At 37.5% G+C, this 16,543-nt stretch overlaps 1 protein-coding gene across 3 annotated transcripts in view; it reads left to right on the forward strand.

Annotated features, from left to right (window-relative positions):
- UBR3 (ubiquitin protein ligase E3 component n-recognin 3) overlaps positions 1-16,543 on the forward strand; it is a 130,095-nt gene that overhangs the window by 92,885 nt on the left and 20,667 nt on the right. For all 3 annotated transcript variants that reach the window (XM_084799437.1, XM_084799436.1, XM_084799438.1), the window contains exons 30-32: positions 259-344; positions 3,994-4,099; positions 11,438-11,541. In XM_084799437.1, the coding sequence (XP_084655563.1) occupies positions 259-344; positions 3,994-4,099; positions 11,438-11,541 (296 nt within the window). The remainder of the gene's footprint in view (positions 1-258; positions 345-3,993; positions 4,100-11,437; positions 11,542-16,543) is intronic.

Below are 16,543 nucleotides of genomic sequence, written 5' to 3' on the forward strand. Positions count from 1 at the left end.
TGTTGTTGTTGTTTAGGCCTAGTTTTTAGCGTTTGCAAATGGCTGAGATTTTGCAACAATTACCTAGTTGTATGCATAGTTTTTTTTTTACAGGTATAAACTTGAACATATAAGTAAAGATGGATTAATTGTCTCTTGCATTTCTAAATATAAGAAAACATCATTACTGTATAAACTGCTTTTGCAAATAATAAGTAAGTCAATAAAAAGAATTTCTCTAGCCTATGACTAAGATGGATTTTAATGCTTTGCTTACAGAACCAATTTGGAGCTGGAATTGATTCATAGAGGAGGCAGTCTATGCTCAGGCGGTGCAAGCACAGCTGGTAAAAGGTCTTGTTTGAGTAAGTACTGAACAGATTTAATGTTTTAGAAGATTTATATCTATGTTGGTTTTGAAAGCCTATATAGGCAAAGTTGTCATTCGGTGGTTTTTGTTTTTGTTTTTTCTTTTGATTGGCCTAAAATAGAAATATCTGATTGATTAGATTTACGTCAGTTTAAAAATTTTTTAAAATATTCTCAGGACTAAAATAATTAAGTTTTTGAAAGAAATTTTACATTGAATTGATTGAAATATAGTTTTTAAAAGATAATTATGTTTATTGATACCTATTGTTATTGTTAATAAAGGTATTGTGCTGTATTTTGCTATATGATTAAAATAATACCTGTTTTCTCTATGTATGTACTTTATATTATCATCATAATTCTTCAACACCATTTATAAAGATATGCTTAAGAGAAGTATAATTTGTAGCTTAGACTAGGTTTTTTTTTTTATGAACATGGCTTTTCATGATTGTTTAATCATTGTTTAGAGAATTGATGTGAATACTAGGAGTAATATTACATTGTTACAATATAGTTTATTATTATCACCAAATTGCTAGATTTGAAATGTTACCTAATGTGCTGGCATAGGAAATAAGACTCGTTTAAAATACATATAAAAATGAATGTATTTTCTTAAATACTAAAAATAATATCCAATAGCAATACATATCAGCTTTTAAATATATGTATATAGTATCCTGAAAAGATATCTATTAGGATTGATTTAAAAGCAAAATACCTAAAATTTATACTATAAAGATACAAGCATGAAATTTTGATAAAGCTATTTAAAAAATTTTTAATGTTAACCCCTAAACAACTAAGCTTCATTGTAAAACTAAACTACCTGGTCGTCAACTCCCTCAGAGACTTGAGAAGGAATAAACTTGATTACTTGACTATACCTGGAGTGCAGGTTAGTAGCTTTCCAAATGAGAAGATGACAGAGACAGTTTTCCACCTGAACAGTCACCCAAAATTCTCTATTATGTTGGAGCATCATCTTCAGCCTTCTGGACCAATATATCTGACAGACATATTTGTGAGACAGGAACTGTTGAGGACTTGCTTACTCTGCCATTGACTCTGCCTGCGTCCAAGCTTGCCCTAGGTCTAGCTAGGTATTTTAAGTTGATAATGACAAGATGTGATAGAGATTGATTTACATTCAGAATTTTAGATGCACCAAGATAGAAAAGATGTTTTCCTCAAGGCTGTCAAATACAAATAGCCAAAACACTAAGAATGTAACATTTATATAATTCCTGATTGTGCCGTTGTTATTCTTGCTGTAGGTAGTTTATTGTATATATGTGGGATAATATAAACATACATGTAAATAAGAAAAGAAAAAAATTTTTAGTGTTTATAATAGATTTGGGTATTTTATGTTGAACCATCACGTGATTTCTAGAATTTAAGATTTGGGAAGTTGTTTTTTTCCTGAGTGTTTAGTGACCTCTAATGCTGTGTACTCTATGATGTAGTAATGTTTTAAGTGGGCAACTGTTAAGATGAAGAAAATGTAGTTATAATATGTTTGAGTTAGTACATAGTATGGGTACATAAGTTTTAATAATTTGGTAGTGTTCTAGAAACTGTTGTTTCAGAAGTTTTTTAATAAAGGATTTCATGGGCTTTGCACATTTTTCTTCTCAGGCATTTACATTTATTCAGAGGCTTAGAATTGGTGAATTTCTTCATAGTCTTGACAAGAATGAATAAAATCCTAGTGGCGTTTTCTCAGGTTCTTTGGCTTCCAGCTTTTCTATTTCCTACCACTTTTCTGGGCGATTCTCCTTGATCCTGATGAGTGCAATCTGCAGACACCTATAGCAGCTTCTCATCCAGTGTGGTTCCTGATTCCTAAGTCAGACCCTGAGGTCCCCTTATCCACCAGGGGTGCCAGACACTGGCACTGTTCAGCAGATGAGAATAGTTCTTGGTCATTGTTTGTGAGATGAGTTGTTGCCTAGGACCTTGTTCTAGGATTTTAAGGCTGGGGATCTTTTCTGTATGGTAGGGCCAGCGAAGCTTTGGGTGGACATAGCATGCCAACAAAGCGCTGAAAGATAGGAGAGAGCTTCTGTTGCAAATTTAGTCAAAGTAGAACTTCATATCAATATGACTTCAGTAGATGTGGGGCCAAGCAAATATAAAAACAATTAAGGCATAACTTTTTATTAAGAGTAAGTTATTATTAACGTTTATTCTGTTTACTGCTTTATTGAAATGATTTGAAAGTAGATATAAATTACATATATTCTGATGGCATTATATACTTTTAGGTTTTTCTTTGCCAGAAATAGAAATTGTTGAAGCCATTGGAAGGTAGCTATTAGTTTTGGAGCATCATGTGAGAGACAATTATCTCTCAGCAGGAAAATAAGCACTCTCTGTACCTAGATCTGTCTGCTTATTACTGTAGTTGAGAAGCCACAGTTTGCATCTCAAATGCAGTCTTAGATTCCTAGAGATTAAATTCTAGACACTAGGACTCTCGCTCAGTGGTAGAGCTCTTGCCTGGCATGGTCAAGACCCAGTACCACGGGTAACAATAACAAGAATAGAACACAAAACTAGCTTAAACTTCAGTTAAAACAAACAAACAAACAAACAAACAAACAAACCCAGCAAAACAGCTAAGGTAATCTTGTTCTGATACTTTCATTTGGGAAGTTCTAACCTAATTTAGATATAATTCATGATCTGTACTAAATAACTGCATTCTGTGTTTGCAACAAGCAACTTTAAAATGTGTAGACAACTTAAAATTGTTTAGTCGCTCAAAGAATGAAGACCTGGGGGCAGAGATTCACCAAAGAAGAGCTTCACTTTTTTTCTGAACTGCTAAGGATATATTGTCCATAATACCCAGGTAGGGGGATGAAGGTAGCAAATGTCAGTAGGAACTGACTGTAAGGCTGGGCGCACAAACAGCACAGCGGCAGCATGGAGTGACGGTGAAACAGGGCTATGGCAGACGAGCCGTTGCTGAGAGAAGGTAGAACAGAAGCACAGTCTAGATTCTATTAGAAGTCATTTGGAGTTGTGGTTAGAGCACCGAGGAAGCAGTGAAGTAGTTGCAGCTTGCATGGCTGATCTTTGTTTGCTGGTTGGTTTTTGTCAACTTGGCACAAGCCTAGACATATCTGGGAAGTGGGAATCTTAAGTGAGAAAATCCTTTCATAAGGTTGGACAATGGGCAATTCTATAGACATACTCTTGATTAATGTTTGATGTCGTGGGGGTGGGGGTGGGAGGGGGAGGTGCTTGTTGGGGCAGTGGCACCTGTGAGGAGGTGGAAGAAAGCAGGCTGAGCAGGCCATGGAGAATAAGCCAGTAAGCAGTGTTCCTCCATGGCTTCTGCTGCTTCTCCTGCCTCTAGGTTCCTGCCTTGAGTTTCCTCAGTGATGGGGTGTTACCTGAGGGTTGTAAGATGAATTAAACCCTTTCCTCCCTAAGGTCTTCCCCCCCATCCCCCACAGCAGTAAAAACCTAAGCAAGACACAGGGTAAACTTGATTATTACAGTGACTGATCAAAATAAAAAGATCACATTTCTTTATTAAAACTAACTAGAACTTTTGAGAACATTTTGTTCTGGAAGAATTGTACCAACTTTCTCATTAGTGTTTTTCCCCTCCAATTTATTCAGATCAGCTGTTCCATGTATTAGCCTTGCACATGCGGCTTTATACCATTGATTCTGAGTATAATCCATGGAAAAAACTCACCCAGTTAGTGGAAGATATGAATTCACAGTAAGTATTATTGAAAGATTACAATCAGTTAAGATCCTTTTTAGAACAATAGTTGTTAATTTTAAAAATAGTATTAATTTCTATATGAATATATTTCCTTATGAAACGTGAAGTGTATAATAAAATCTAAAACAACTCACCATTACACTCTCAGTAAAAGTGTACCCGAAAGTTTCTACCAAATGAGAAAATCTTTTGAAGAATCCTATTGGCTTTTATGGAAGTGAAGCATTCAAATAGCGGTACATAAAGATGGGTTGCTATTTATGCCAATATTGATCAGAGGGTTTAGCCTTTCACCTTCCTTATAAAGTTCCACATGAGTCTTCACTGATAGCTGGACAATGCGATGTCCTCACCGGGTCCTTCATTTCATAGGTGTCATACAATAGTAATAACACCGAATCTGCCCATCTGTTATCTATTAGCTGGTTGTTTCTATAAGCAAACAAATGGACTGTTTGTTGACTCTGGAATATATCGTTTGATAGAGTGAATGCTTGATTCTTTCCCAGTTTATAAATTTTGAAAGTAATGAGTTGATGCTCTGGCAACTCTCACTGATGACCAGTGAGCTGCACTTGCTTGATTATTTTATGGTCTTACAGTATTTTTATATGTTTACTGTGCTTCATTTCAGTCAGCCTTTCCAGTGCACGTTGTTCCATTCTGGTTTAGACAGGTTCCTCTGAGGTTAGCTATTGCACCTTTGACATGCTTTAAATAGTAATCTAATAATTTTCTGGTAGTGTTCATTTTGAAAACATTTCACTTTATAGCTGAAATTGTCCTTTCTCTGTGTAATTCTCTAATGATATTTAGAAACCATGGTCCGGGGTCCTCAGGAGCCTAACTCGCTACTGGGTTATCATTGTTTGTATGCCATTTCTGCTTGTTTGTCTGCCTGTCTGTCCATCCATCCACCCTTCCTTCCTTTGTAAGATTTATTTTGTATGTGTATGTAGGTTTGGGTGAATGTATGCCGTGTGTGTGTGAATGCCTGTGGAGGTCAGTAGAGGGTATTGGATTCCCGTAGCTACAGTTATGCAAGGCTAGTGAGTTGCCTGCTGTAGGTGCTTGGTCACCAAAATCTGGATTGTCTGGAAGGGCAGCCAGTACTCTTAACTATTGAGCCATCGCTCCAGCCCTATTTTTTTTTTTTAAGGGGAAAAGATCTTGAGTTCTTACTGGTATTTCTTTTTTGTTTGTTTGTTTTTATTTATTTTTGAGACAGGGCTTCTCTGTGTAGCCTTGGCTGTCCTGGTCTCATTTGTAGACCAGGCTGGCCTTGAACTCACAGAGCTCCACCTGCCTCTGCCTCCACGAGTGCTGGGATCACAGCTGTGAGCCTCTATGCCTGACTCTTACTGGTACTTCTAATTCAGACATATCGTAATATTGCAAAGCTTTTAAGTTGTAACATTTTGTCATAAAAACCTTTATTCTTGATATTCTTGTAATTACTCATTTCTATAGCTATAATATTTGATTTTAAATATAACTATTACTACTAAACAGGTAAATTGGGTACTTTCTTCATTGCTATGTTTGACAAAAACAACTTAAAGAAGAAAATTAAGGGGGTTGGAGAGATGGCTCAGCAGGCAAGAGGACTGGCTGCTCATCCAGAGGACCTGGGTTCAGTCCCCAGTGCCCACATGGCAGCTCACACTGTCTGTAACTCCAGCTCCAGTGCATCTGACACCCTCACACAGGCAGACATGTAGGCAGAACACCAATGCACATAAAGTAAAGATAAGTAAATTTTTAAAAAGAAGGAAGATTATTACGGCTTGTAGTTTAAGGATACAGCCTCTCATAGTGGGGAATGGCAGGAGTGGGAGGTGGCTGCTTGCAGTACCTGTGCAGTTAGCAGTCAGACATTATTGATTATCGCACTTTCCCCTTTCTTCTAAGTCTGGGATGGTGGGTTGGTGCCATGCACACTTAAATGGATCTTCCCACCTCATCTAACCCAAACTAGAAACTCCCTCACAGGCACATCTAGAGGTTTCTCTCCTCAGATTCTAGATCCCATCAAGTAGACAGTATTAACCACTTGTTCTTAGAATATGTGCCCTTAGGAGTATATAGTTCAAAATAACAACAACAACAACAAAACCTCAATGTTTAAAAATAACTTCCTAAGTCTTGTTTTACTCTACCATCAGCTTGATGTATAGTTCAATTTTTTTCTCACTATTTAAAAACTGACTTTTGTTTTGTTTTTTTTTTGCTATATGAAATATTTTTCAGAGTAAAAATAATAAATTTTGACGCATCTGTCTTCCACTTCCATCCACTGGAGTACTTATTGTAAAGTCTCTTATCTTTGTTAACTACTTACAAAAATTAAATGTTTAGTCTTGTCGTGTCCAGCCACACCTATATTATATGGAGGCTAGTCCGTTGTGCTGTGAGTTGAAAATATATTCTATCAGATGCTCTGGGTCAACAGGCTCTGTTGCATAAGGCAGTTTACCCAGTAAGTCACCTAGTGGTTGTATGGGTTAAATTTTGCATTGAGGGTTTTAATCTTTTTGGAATTTATTATAGTATATGGTATGGGTATAAAAGAATTTTTACTTGTAGCTATAAAATATAAAACATCATTTACCTTTACATAGTAACAAATTTAAATGGACTTACAATTAAAAAAGAAAGAAAAGGATAAAGGTGCTTTTGTTACTTCTGTGGGAAGATCTACTATGGTGTTCAGAAAAGAACAACCAAGAGAAAAGATGGAGACTATACTACCATCTGGGTGACAAAGGTTGAGGGGGGTGAGAAAAAGTAATATTTTCTTGGAGGAATAAAAATAAAAGTAAGCCAGCCCTCTCACATCCAGAAACTGAGTTCATAGCAGCTGAGCTTATGGAGCATCAGGGGAACATATTCTTTTTGATTTTCTTCTGTGTTAATTGGATAGTCACTTGAAAAAAAGAATTGGCTGTTACCTCATACAAATTCTGTTCAGATTTGCCAATTACTTTGATTAAGTATATAGCAAAAGAAAATTGGATTTCAAGATCATCTTTGTGTCTAATCTTAGTGTCTCTTTATTTTTTTGTAATTTGAAATTGATTCTAAATGTTTCTTTGCATTTCATGACATTGACCTATTTTTTAGAAAGGGGTTGGGCCAGTAATTTTATAGATTGTCCTTTAATTTGTTTTTGTCCTCTATTTCTCAGTTATCAGATTCAGATTATAAACTCTTTGCAGAACCACTACACTAATGTGTTCTTAGTGTGTAATATCAAAAGACATGATTGATTTATCCTGTGACTTACCATAGCAACTCTGATTGGTTGGCTATGAGAGTAATTGCTAGGCTTCAACCTTTGAAGGTATTTGATTCTTTGTACCTAGAAAGTATCATGCAGAGAGATGCTTTGTGGAAACATACCTATGTGACTGACACTCTCTCTCCCTCTCTCCCTCTCTCCCCTCCCTCCTTCTCTCCCTCTCCCCCCTCCCTCCCTCCCCCTTTCCCCATCTCTTTCCTTCCCTTCCTTCCTTCCCTCCCTCCCTCTGTGGTGTGTGTGTTCAAAATAAAGCAAAACTTTGTATATGTGTGTATTTTATGTTTTTAGCCAAGCTTAACAAGCTGTGGGTATTTTGCATAATAAGGAAAATCAGTCTTCTTGCCATTGGTAGAGCTTTTCCTTTTTAGCTAGACTTGGAAACTCAAGGACAAATACACAGTAAATACAAATAAAATCTGAGACTGCCTTGCTACCTGACTCTGAAGGATGCTCAGGAAACAAAACTTTCTGGGTCTAATATGCTATAAGGTTAAATATGTAAGCAGGGATTTACTGTCATACCTAACGCTGAGCCATGGTCCTTTTCAAGCCCCAGAATTTAATATGCTTTAGGATAGTAGCAATGCTGTAAAGTTATACCATACTTACTTTACACCAGGCATTTTGTTTAATCATTACTATTAACTATCCCAACTTTTGCATGTAAGAACTTTGAGGCTTAGAAAAGATAATCCTATGTATTTTAAGTGCACACTGTCTTTAAGGAGCAGAACTAGGGCTTAGCTCTAATTGCTGTGATTCCCTTTCCAGTATACTTTCTATTTGGGAATTTTCAGGAAAATCTGGTCGACATACCCCTACTCCATGTATACTCTTATTTTTATGGTTCACTGGGTCATTAAATTGTAACATTAAAGTTGTTTTATAGTACATCATCTATATTTTGTATCTTTTTTATTTTTAAAATGGAAGTTATTTAGTTTCTCTAATATCTTCCCAACATAGGCTTCTGTGTCTCGTTTGATAGATTTTTAAATATATATTTTATTCTATATGCCTAATGGAAGTTATTTTCTTTATGTTTATAATCACAAATGTTTTTTAAATTGGAAAATTATTTCTGTTAACAGTATTTTATGTATTTTCTGTTATTATAGAAGCAATGGTGTGTGTCCATGTGTGTGTGTGTGTGTGTGTGAACCATGTGTACACATACACATACTTGTTTATTTTCAGGGAGCATGTGTGTGCAGATGTATGTGCATGCATGTGGAAAACAGAGGCCACACTCAGGTTCTAGTCCTCAAGCACCTTCCATGGGGGCTTTGTTTTGTCGGAGACAGGTTTCTAACTGGCCTGCGCCTTGCTTATCTTCTGTGCTTCTCCAGGGGCTGGAATTACAAGCACATACCATTACACCTGTATTCTTTTTATTTGTTTTTCGAGACAGGGTTTCTCTGTGTAGCCTTGACTGTCCTGGACTCGCTTTGTAGACCAGGCTGGCTTCGAACTCACAATGACCCACCTGCCTCTGCCTCCCAAGTGCTGGGATTAAATGCGTGAGCCACCACGTCTGGCTTAACACTTGTATTCTTTACGTGCATTGGCCACTTGAGCTGTCTTCCTCACTGGTCAACTTTTAGAGTTTAGTTTCAATTGCTACCTTAAAAAAAGTTCTCAGATAGAAACAATTTTTTTTTTGTTACTGGAATTTTATACACGTATGTAATCCTCTTTGATCAAGTGCACTGCTTTCCTTCCCCGCTTCCAGTTCCTCCCTCCCAACTTCATGCCGTCTGTTTCTCCTCCGCTGAGACCAGTGAGTGGTCCCTGTGTGTGCAGGGTGTGAGGCCATGCACTGGCCATATTGCAGCTTCTCAGGGCCACATCTCTGAAGATAACTGCTTCTCTCTGGGCCATCAGCCATCATTCTCCCAGCTGGGATGATGACGGCTTGATCTGCTGCAGATCTTGTAAATGGAGGTAGAGCCACTGAATTTATGTCAAGTGGCGCTGTCGTGTGTATATACACTGCCTCTGTGGTGCCCACCACCTCTGCCACTCACATGTTCTCTCCTCCATGATGATCCCTCAGCCTTAGAGAGAATATGATACAGCTGTTCAATTTAGAGGTGGGCATGCCACAGTCTTTTCTTCTCCACACCTGGCCCAGGTGCTAGTGTCAGTACCAATCACCATCTACTATAAAAAGAAGATTCTTTGGTGAGGGAACTAACCCTGGCTCCTCTACAAGAGTGGTAAGAGCCTTTAATCAGTGAGCTATCTCTCCTGCCCTTATAATTGTGAAGAATAGTGTAAGCTTACCGTAGCCAAGGTTTGAACTAATACATCTCCTGCTTCAGCAACTGAGTACTAGGATTACAAGGCATGTTCTAACTCAGAGATCCACCTGCCTCTGCCTCCCAAGTGCTGGGATTAAAGTCATGCACCACCACTGCCCAGCTGGTGCTTTTTTTTTTTAAGTATTTTAATAATTCTTTATGGTTTAGTTTACTGACATTTATTTTGTCACAGTGGGCTGGGAGGTACATGTGAAGGTCTGCTTTATGTTGTGTTTTTTTTTTTTCATAGTTGTTGAGAAATTTCCCCAAAGTTTATTTGACTTTGTAATTACTTTGCTCAGCATTTAAAATATGAAATTCTTATTTGGTTTGGTTTGGTTTTTCGAGACAGGGTTTTTCTGTGTAGCCTTGGCTGTACTGGATCTTGCTTTGTAGACCAGGCTGGCCTCGAACTTACAGAGATCCGCCTGCCTTTGCCTCCTGAGTGCTGGGATTACAGGCATCCACCACCACGCCCAGCTTAAACAATGAAATTCTCATGATACAAATTGAACTTGCCTTTATTTTTTTATACTTTGTATCCCCATCCCGTCAAAGATCTGTTGGTTACTTTCATAACCAGTAGTCTGTTCCCAGTCTCAGATTTGTAGTATTTATCTATGTTTCCTTCTTAAGAGTTTTCTCATGGGGTTATATATATATAAAAGATGTATAGTATTATATGTATATACAATTAACATTATATATATATACACAGTAGACAACCAAGACTGACTAGTCACTTTGCTGAGGAATAAAGTGTAACCGCAGGCGTAAACAGTGCTGCTCAACCCCAGTCAGAAGTGCAGCTTCAGATTCAGTCAGTTTTGGAAGCTTGACATTTAATTTTATTGCTTTATTAAAATTTAAACCTGTAATAAAAATAACTAACTCTCCAGTGTTGAGGCTAAACCCAGTGATAGAATGCTTGTTAGATATGTATGAGGGTCTAAGCCCAGTTTCAGTAAGGTAGGCATGCACGCACAAGGAAATTTTTAATGTGACTTCTGCTTTGAGGCCTGTAGTTTCATAGTGCTGCACATCTTTAGATTTGATACCTCTTCTTTTGTGGGGTGTGAGAAGTTCTATTTTGGTTATCCTGTTTTGAAACTGCAAATGTTAAAGCTTTTGTTAGAATTTGTGTCATCAGTAAAGTCTTAACAACTTTTAAAGAGAATATTAACTAGACCAAGTAAGGTGAGCATTTATATATATCCTGAGCTAGTTGTGATGATATCTTCGAGCTGCCTCATCTGTCTTGTTTTCTTATACTCTGTTCAATGCCTTGCTTAGTTTCAGTGATCCAAAAGACTCAGTAACATTAATGTAGCGCAGATGTTTACATTGGTAGGGCTTAAGAAAGTAGTGAGCCTAGTGTGGTGGTGCATGCCTTTAATCCCAGTACTCAGGGATTAGCTCTGTGAGTTCAAGACTAGCCTGGTCTACAAAGCAAGTCCAGGACAGCCAGGGCTATTACAAAAATAAGCCCTGTCTCAACAAACAAACAAACAAACAAACAAACGAACAAAACCCAAAAGTTGTTGTATAGTGTTTTCAAGTTAGAAACATGAAATTTATGCATTACCAAAACTATAGTATTATTAGTTTTAAAAATGCTCTTTAAGTTCAGATTTCTTTGTTTCTGTTTTATAGTCATACATATCAGCTATAAAATAATTAGAAAGATATGCAGTACACTAGAATGTGAATCTGTGGTTTTTCTTTTAGGCTGGGGAATGAAGACCAGCAACCTGAAGTTCCAATCCTTTATCATGATGTGACTTCCCTTCTGCTCATCCAGATCTTAATGATGCCACAGCCCTTACGCAAAGGTAATTCTTTAAAATTCAGACTCTCAGATTACATTTGGAATATTTTGGGATTGTAGGTATAAATAGGACATCTAGGCTGGTAGAATGATTTTGAGAACGATGCAGAAAAGCTTTAATTAAGCAGTGAAGACCAGCCTTAAATGTGGGGCCAAGCCATGCATGGGCTGCGCTCCCAACTGAGTGTGGCAAAGAGAGGAAGCTCAGCACCGCTGTCCACTCCCCTGGCTGCCCTCCCACTGCTGCTTTACTGCAGGTGCTGGGACGAGGTGCCTCTTGCTCCTGCCTCCTCGCTAGGAGGGATTCCTCCTCAGACTGTGAATCAAGTGAAATCTTCCTTTTAAAAAATAGAAGAAAAAAAAATTTTTAAAGATAAATAGTATTTTATTAGTAGTATATTTTAATCACAGCCAGGAAGATAAGAGAGAAATAAAGGTGCTTTTTTTTTTAGGGGGGGGGGATGGCTTGTTAGGTTATTTCTTTTTTATCAATAAGAAGTAAAATGCATGAGGAAAGTGCTCTAAATATTATTGTCTAAAATAATTAAAGTATTCATATGAAAGAAGGTTTGAAAAACAGCAAAGTATCAAGTTTCACATCTCCATCCAATCTCCATGCCCACAATAGCTAATTACAGCTCTATTAAAAATGTGTTATCCTATCATTTAAAATTAGTGTCATAACATTAGATGAACAGCTTTAATATTAAATTAGCAGTATTTTGATTATTAGCGCATAGTTTTCAAAGGTTGTACTTTAAAGCATTTAAAATATTTTGTCAACAAACTTTCTTTTATTTTGAAATATTGGCTTATTGCTTTGTTTTGTTTTTGAGATAGGGTATCATTATGTAGTCCTGCCTAGTCTGGAACTTTCTGTGTAGGTTGGCTGGTCTGGAGCTCAGATCCCCCTGCTTCTGCCCCTTGAGTCCTGCATTTATGGTGTGCTCTGCCATGCCCAGCCTTGTTTTGCTGTTCTAGTTACCGTGTAACTTTGGTGTAAAAGACATTCTTTGTTTATATTATATTTCAGTTTCAATACAATCATTTAATAAAATCAACTTAGGGGTAGGAAGTAACCATTTATTATTTTAAATACAGACAATAGCCGGGCATGGTGGCGGCACATGCTGTTAATCCTAGCACTTGGGAGGCAGAGGCAGGTGGATATCTGTGAGTTTGAAGCTAGCCTGGTCTACAAAGCTAGTCCAGGACAGCCAGCCAAGACTATAAGAGAAACCTTGTCTCAAACTCCCCACAAGTAAATAAATAAACAAACAAATAAAAATAAACACAATTCACAATATTTCTTTTAAATTATATTTGGTAAAGGGTAATGTCATTAATATGCAAATCACATTCATAAGAGTTCTGTGAATTTTGATTTAATTTTTGTTGTTGTTTGTTTGTTTGTTTTCAAGATATGGTTTTTCTTTGTAGTCTGGCTGTCCTGGAACTTGCTCTGTAGACCAAGCTGGCCTCTAACTCAGAGATTCACCTACCTGTGTCATGAAAGTGCTGGAATTAATGGCGTGTGCTGCCACCATTTGGCTTAATTTAATATTTTAATTATAATATTCACATAACATACAGTGTGCTGCCTAGACATCTTTACAGTTGTAATTGAGTTGGCATTTAATACATCATCACCAGTATTAAGTTCCATACAAATTTAATCAATACAAAAGGAGTGAGTATCAATAGCTACTCACCATGTTTTCCATCTTTTAATATACATTCGGTATTTTTAAATATTATCTTTGTGGGATTGACTGGCTATGAATTTGTTCATGTTTTTTTTAATAGACTTTAAAACCTAAACATATCAAATAGCCTAATTTAATCTCTTTGTAAAATAAAGTTTAAGTTCTTTGATATGTGTATGTGGGGAAGAGATTTTGGTTAGTTTTTATTACTTTAGGGTTTATGTGGGGGTGAAATTTTCCTTAGTTTTTATTTAGGGTGTTTTGGGGGGGGAATTTTGGGTTTTAGTGCTTTATGGAGTAAGTGTGGGGAAGAGATTTTGGTTAGTTTTTATTTAGGATGTATATGGAGGAGAGATTTTGGTTAGTTTTTATTACTTTAGGGTGTATGTGGGGGTGAAATTTTGGTTAGTTTTTATTACTTTAGGGTGTATGTGGGGGAGAGTTTGGTTAGTTTTTATCAGTTTAAGGAAACAGCTGTCAGGGGTCATGGTTCTTTATTCCTAATTGTGTTTAAGTAATACACAACATATTATATTTTAACCTAAAAATAGTTGCTTTGTTTTATATTTAAATATACATTTTCCTTATAAGGATGGTTATTATATAAACCTAAGGACCTAAAAGTGAAGAAAGCTGATATGTGGAAGGTGTATTTCAGAAGCCACAGGACCTTGTCTGAATGGCTGCCTAATATAGCTGCTGGTCATTTTCAGAAAGGGCAGTTGGCCTTAGCTTTTAACCAAAGGCAGGAGAGAATTCAGTGTCTTGAGGTCTTTGATCCTGCAGAGAATGGTTCAATAGAAACAAATCCTAAAGTTGTGCTTTCAAACAATGTAAGAAACTTGGATTTTCTTGACTAAATAAATAGATTAGACTAGATTGAGGGAAAAAATTTGTATAAAATCTTTAGTAAGTGTTCCTTAAATCATCCCTTAATATCATTTAAAAAAGGTTTTGTGGACAATTTTAATAGCCAAATGCTGGTTTAATACTGATGTGTGAAGTCATTGTCTTCTTTGGTCAAGAAACATTTTGAAAGTTACATTGTGATTCTGGGTGCCCATGAGCTCCCGTGTGCACTGTATAAGGCATATAGCTTAGAGGAAATCTACAGGACTCGGATCTCTTCTGAAGTGGGGGTCTGGGGATGAAACTTAAGTTGTAAGTCTTGGAAAACACCTTTATCTGCTGAGCCACTTCAGAAGCCCAAGGAATGTTTAGTGTGCCATGTTGGAACGCAGTTTTACTGGATACTAGAAATGCAAAGATGGATAAAATGTGGACTCTGCCTTTGGGGGACCAGATAAATGAATATCTAGCAGTCATTAAATTTGCTTGTAGTTAAATTACTTTAAAAACTTGTACTTTAAAATTTTATAATAATTTGTGGTGTTTATCTGGCTTAGTCAGCTTTTCATTATTGTGACAAAGTACTGGGATAGATAATCAACTTTAAAGGAGGCGTTATCGTGGCTAACAGTTTTAGAGTCCACCATTGCTTAATCTCTCTGCTTTGGGGCCCATGGCAAGGTTGCACATTGGTGGTCATGAATCAGGGAGAGGGTGGGGGAAGAGAACAGAGTCCCAGTAGCCTTTTCAGTGGTACACCTTTCTGTTACCCCTCGCTTCTGTCAGAGGCTGCAACCAAGCCTTTGTATATTAGACTTTGAGGAGTATGTATCATCCAAGGTGTCATACTCTTTCTACAAAACAGTCAAGTATTTAAAACAACAACAAAACCCAAGCAGCATTGGCGTTGTATAGTGTGTTATATTTTTTATGTTGGTTCCTGTCAGGTTGATGTGACCTCATAAATCTCTTATCACTCCCTTCCCCCTCTCTCTCTGGCTTTCTGAGACAGCTTCATAATTTTTACAAGATTTAGAAGTATATTGAAGAATTCTCCAGAGGATTTCTGACTATAGACTAGAAAGAATTCTATAATAAAGAATAGCATTAAAAAGTTATCTTTTCAGTTAAAGAAGCAACAGATTATATATAGTGGAATAAAAAATGAGAAAGAGATGAGAAAACAATGCAGAGAACTGGTGAAGGCAATAATAGATGGGGAGGGGTTAAAATGGGAGCTAAAACCATGGATGTCACTGTGTTTGCAGCTAAAAGGGGTCACTTGGTTTAGTATAGGACCATCGTGAGCACATTTAAGTGCTAGCCTGTTCTCCATTCTTCTCTTACTAACTTCCAGTGTTCCCGCCCTTCTTTCCCCACAGTAACCTGCCCAGATGGACCCACGGGCACTCATACTGTCACTAGGTTTTCTTGAATGTCTCCTGTAGGTTATCAGTTCCTCTAGGACTAGACCAACTCTTGCATATCCCGGCCATGTGGTACATAACAGTCTGTATTAGTTACTCTTTAGTTACTGTGGAAAGACACCATGACCAAGGCAGCTTATAAAAGAAAACACTTAATTGTGGCCTTGCTTACAGTTTGAGAGGGCTAGTGCGAGCATGTGGTGGGAAGCATGGTAGTAGGCAGGCAGGCATGGTGCTGGAGCAGTGGCTGAGAACTTACATCTTACTTGTAAGTTAGAGGCAGAGAGAGAGACTGAGCCTGGCATGGGCTTTTCAAACCTCATGTTATGGGTTCAGGAATAGCCTCATACTGACCACTTGAACACCAGACCCAAACTAATCAAAGTTATTGAACACTGAACAGAAACTGAACAGTCAGGGCCATAATCTGAGTTCGGGAGCCAGACTATGATGCCAGTCTGTTTCTAAGGCGGGCTTTTTATAAGAGAAACCGTAACCATACAACAGCTAGATAACCAGGTGGGAAGCAAGGGGAAAGCAGCATTACATAATTTTGATTAGCTAAACACAAGAAGCATCTATTTTGTTCCTAGTACATTGTATCCAGGTGGCTAGACAAAGCATTTTAAGCTGATTGGCTAGGATATAGGCTTGGGGACTTTCCAGTTCCCCACCCTTCCAGGAGAAGAGCGCATAGCTACATGTTGGGTCTTAACTCTAATAGAGCAAACATTTATCTTTAGCTCAAGCAGAACATGCATTTATCATCTGTGATTTTATTCTAAGCAGCAAGTATTGAACTATCCTGGTCTCAAGTACGAAGGGCCTGAGAACTTGACCTTAATTTCATCTATGACCAAAATGGAGACTTGGAGGGAAAATGGCTTCTGATAGGCTAAAGGAGACAGCAGATGTTAACAGAGGAGCTACAGTTATGCTAAGAACTAAAGTAGGTCTCAAGGAAAGGCTTTAGAGTTTACGCAGGTTACAACACTCCAAGACCACCTCCAGTGGCACCTCTTTC

Source organism: Acomys minous (genome assembly GCF_964271855.1).
Source record: "Acomys minous genome assembly, chromosome: 10".
NCBI classification, from domain to species: domain Eukaryota; kingdom Metazoa; phylum Chordata; class Mammalia; order Rodentia; family Muridae; genus Acomys; species Acomys minous.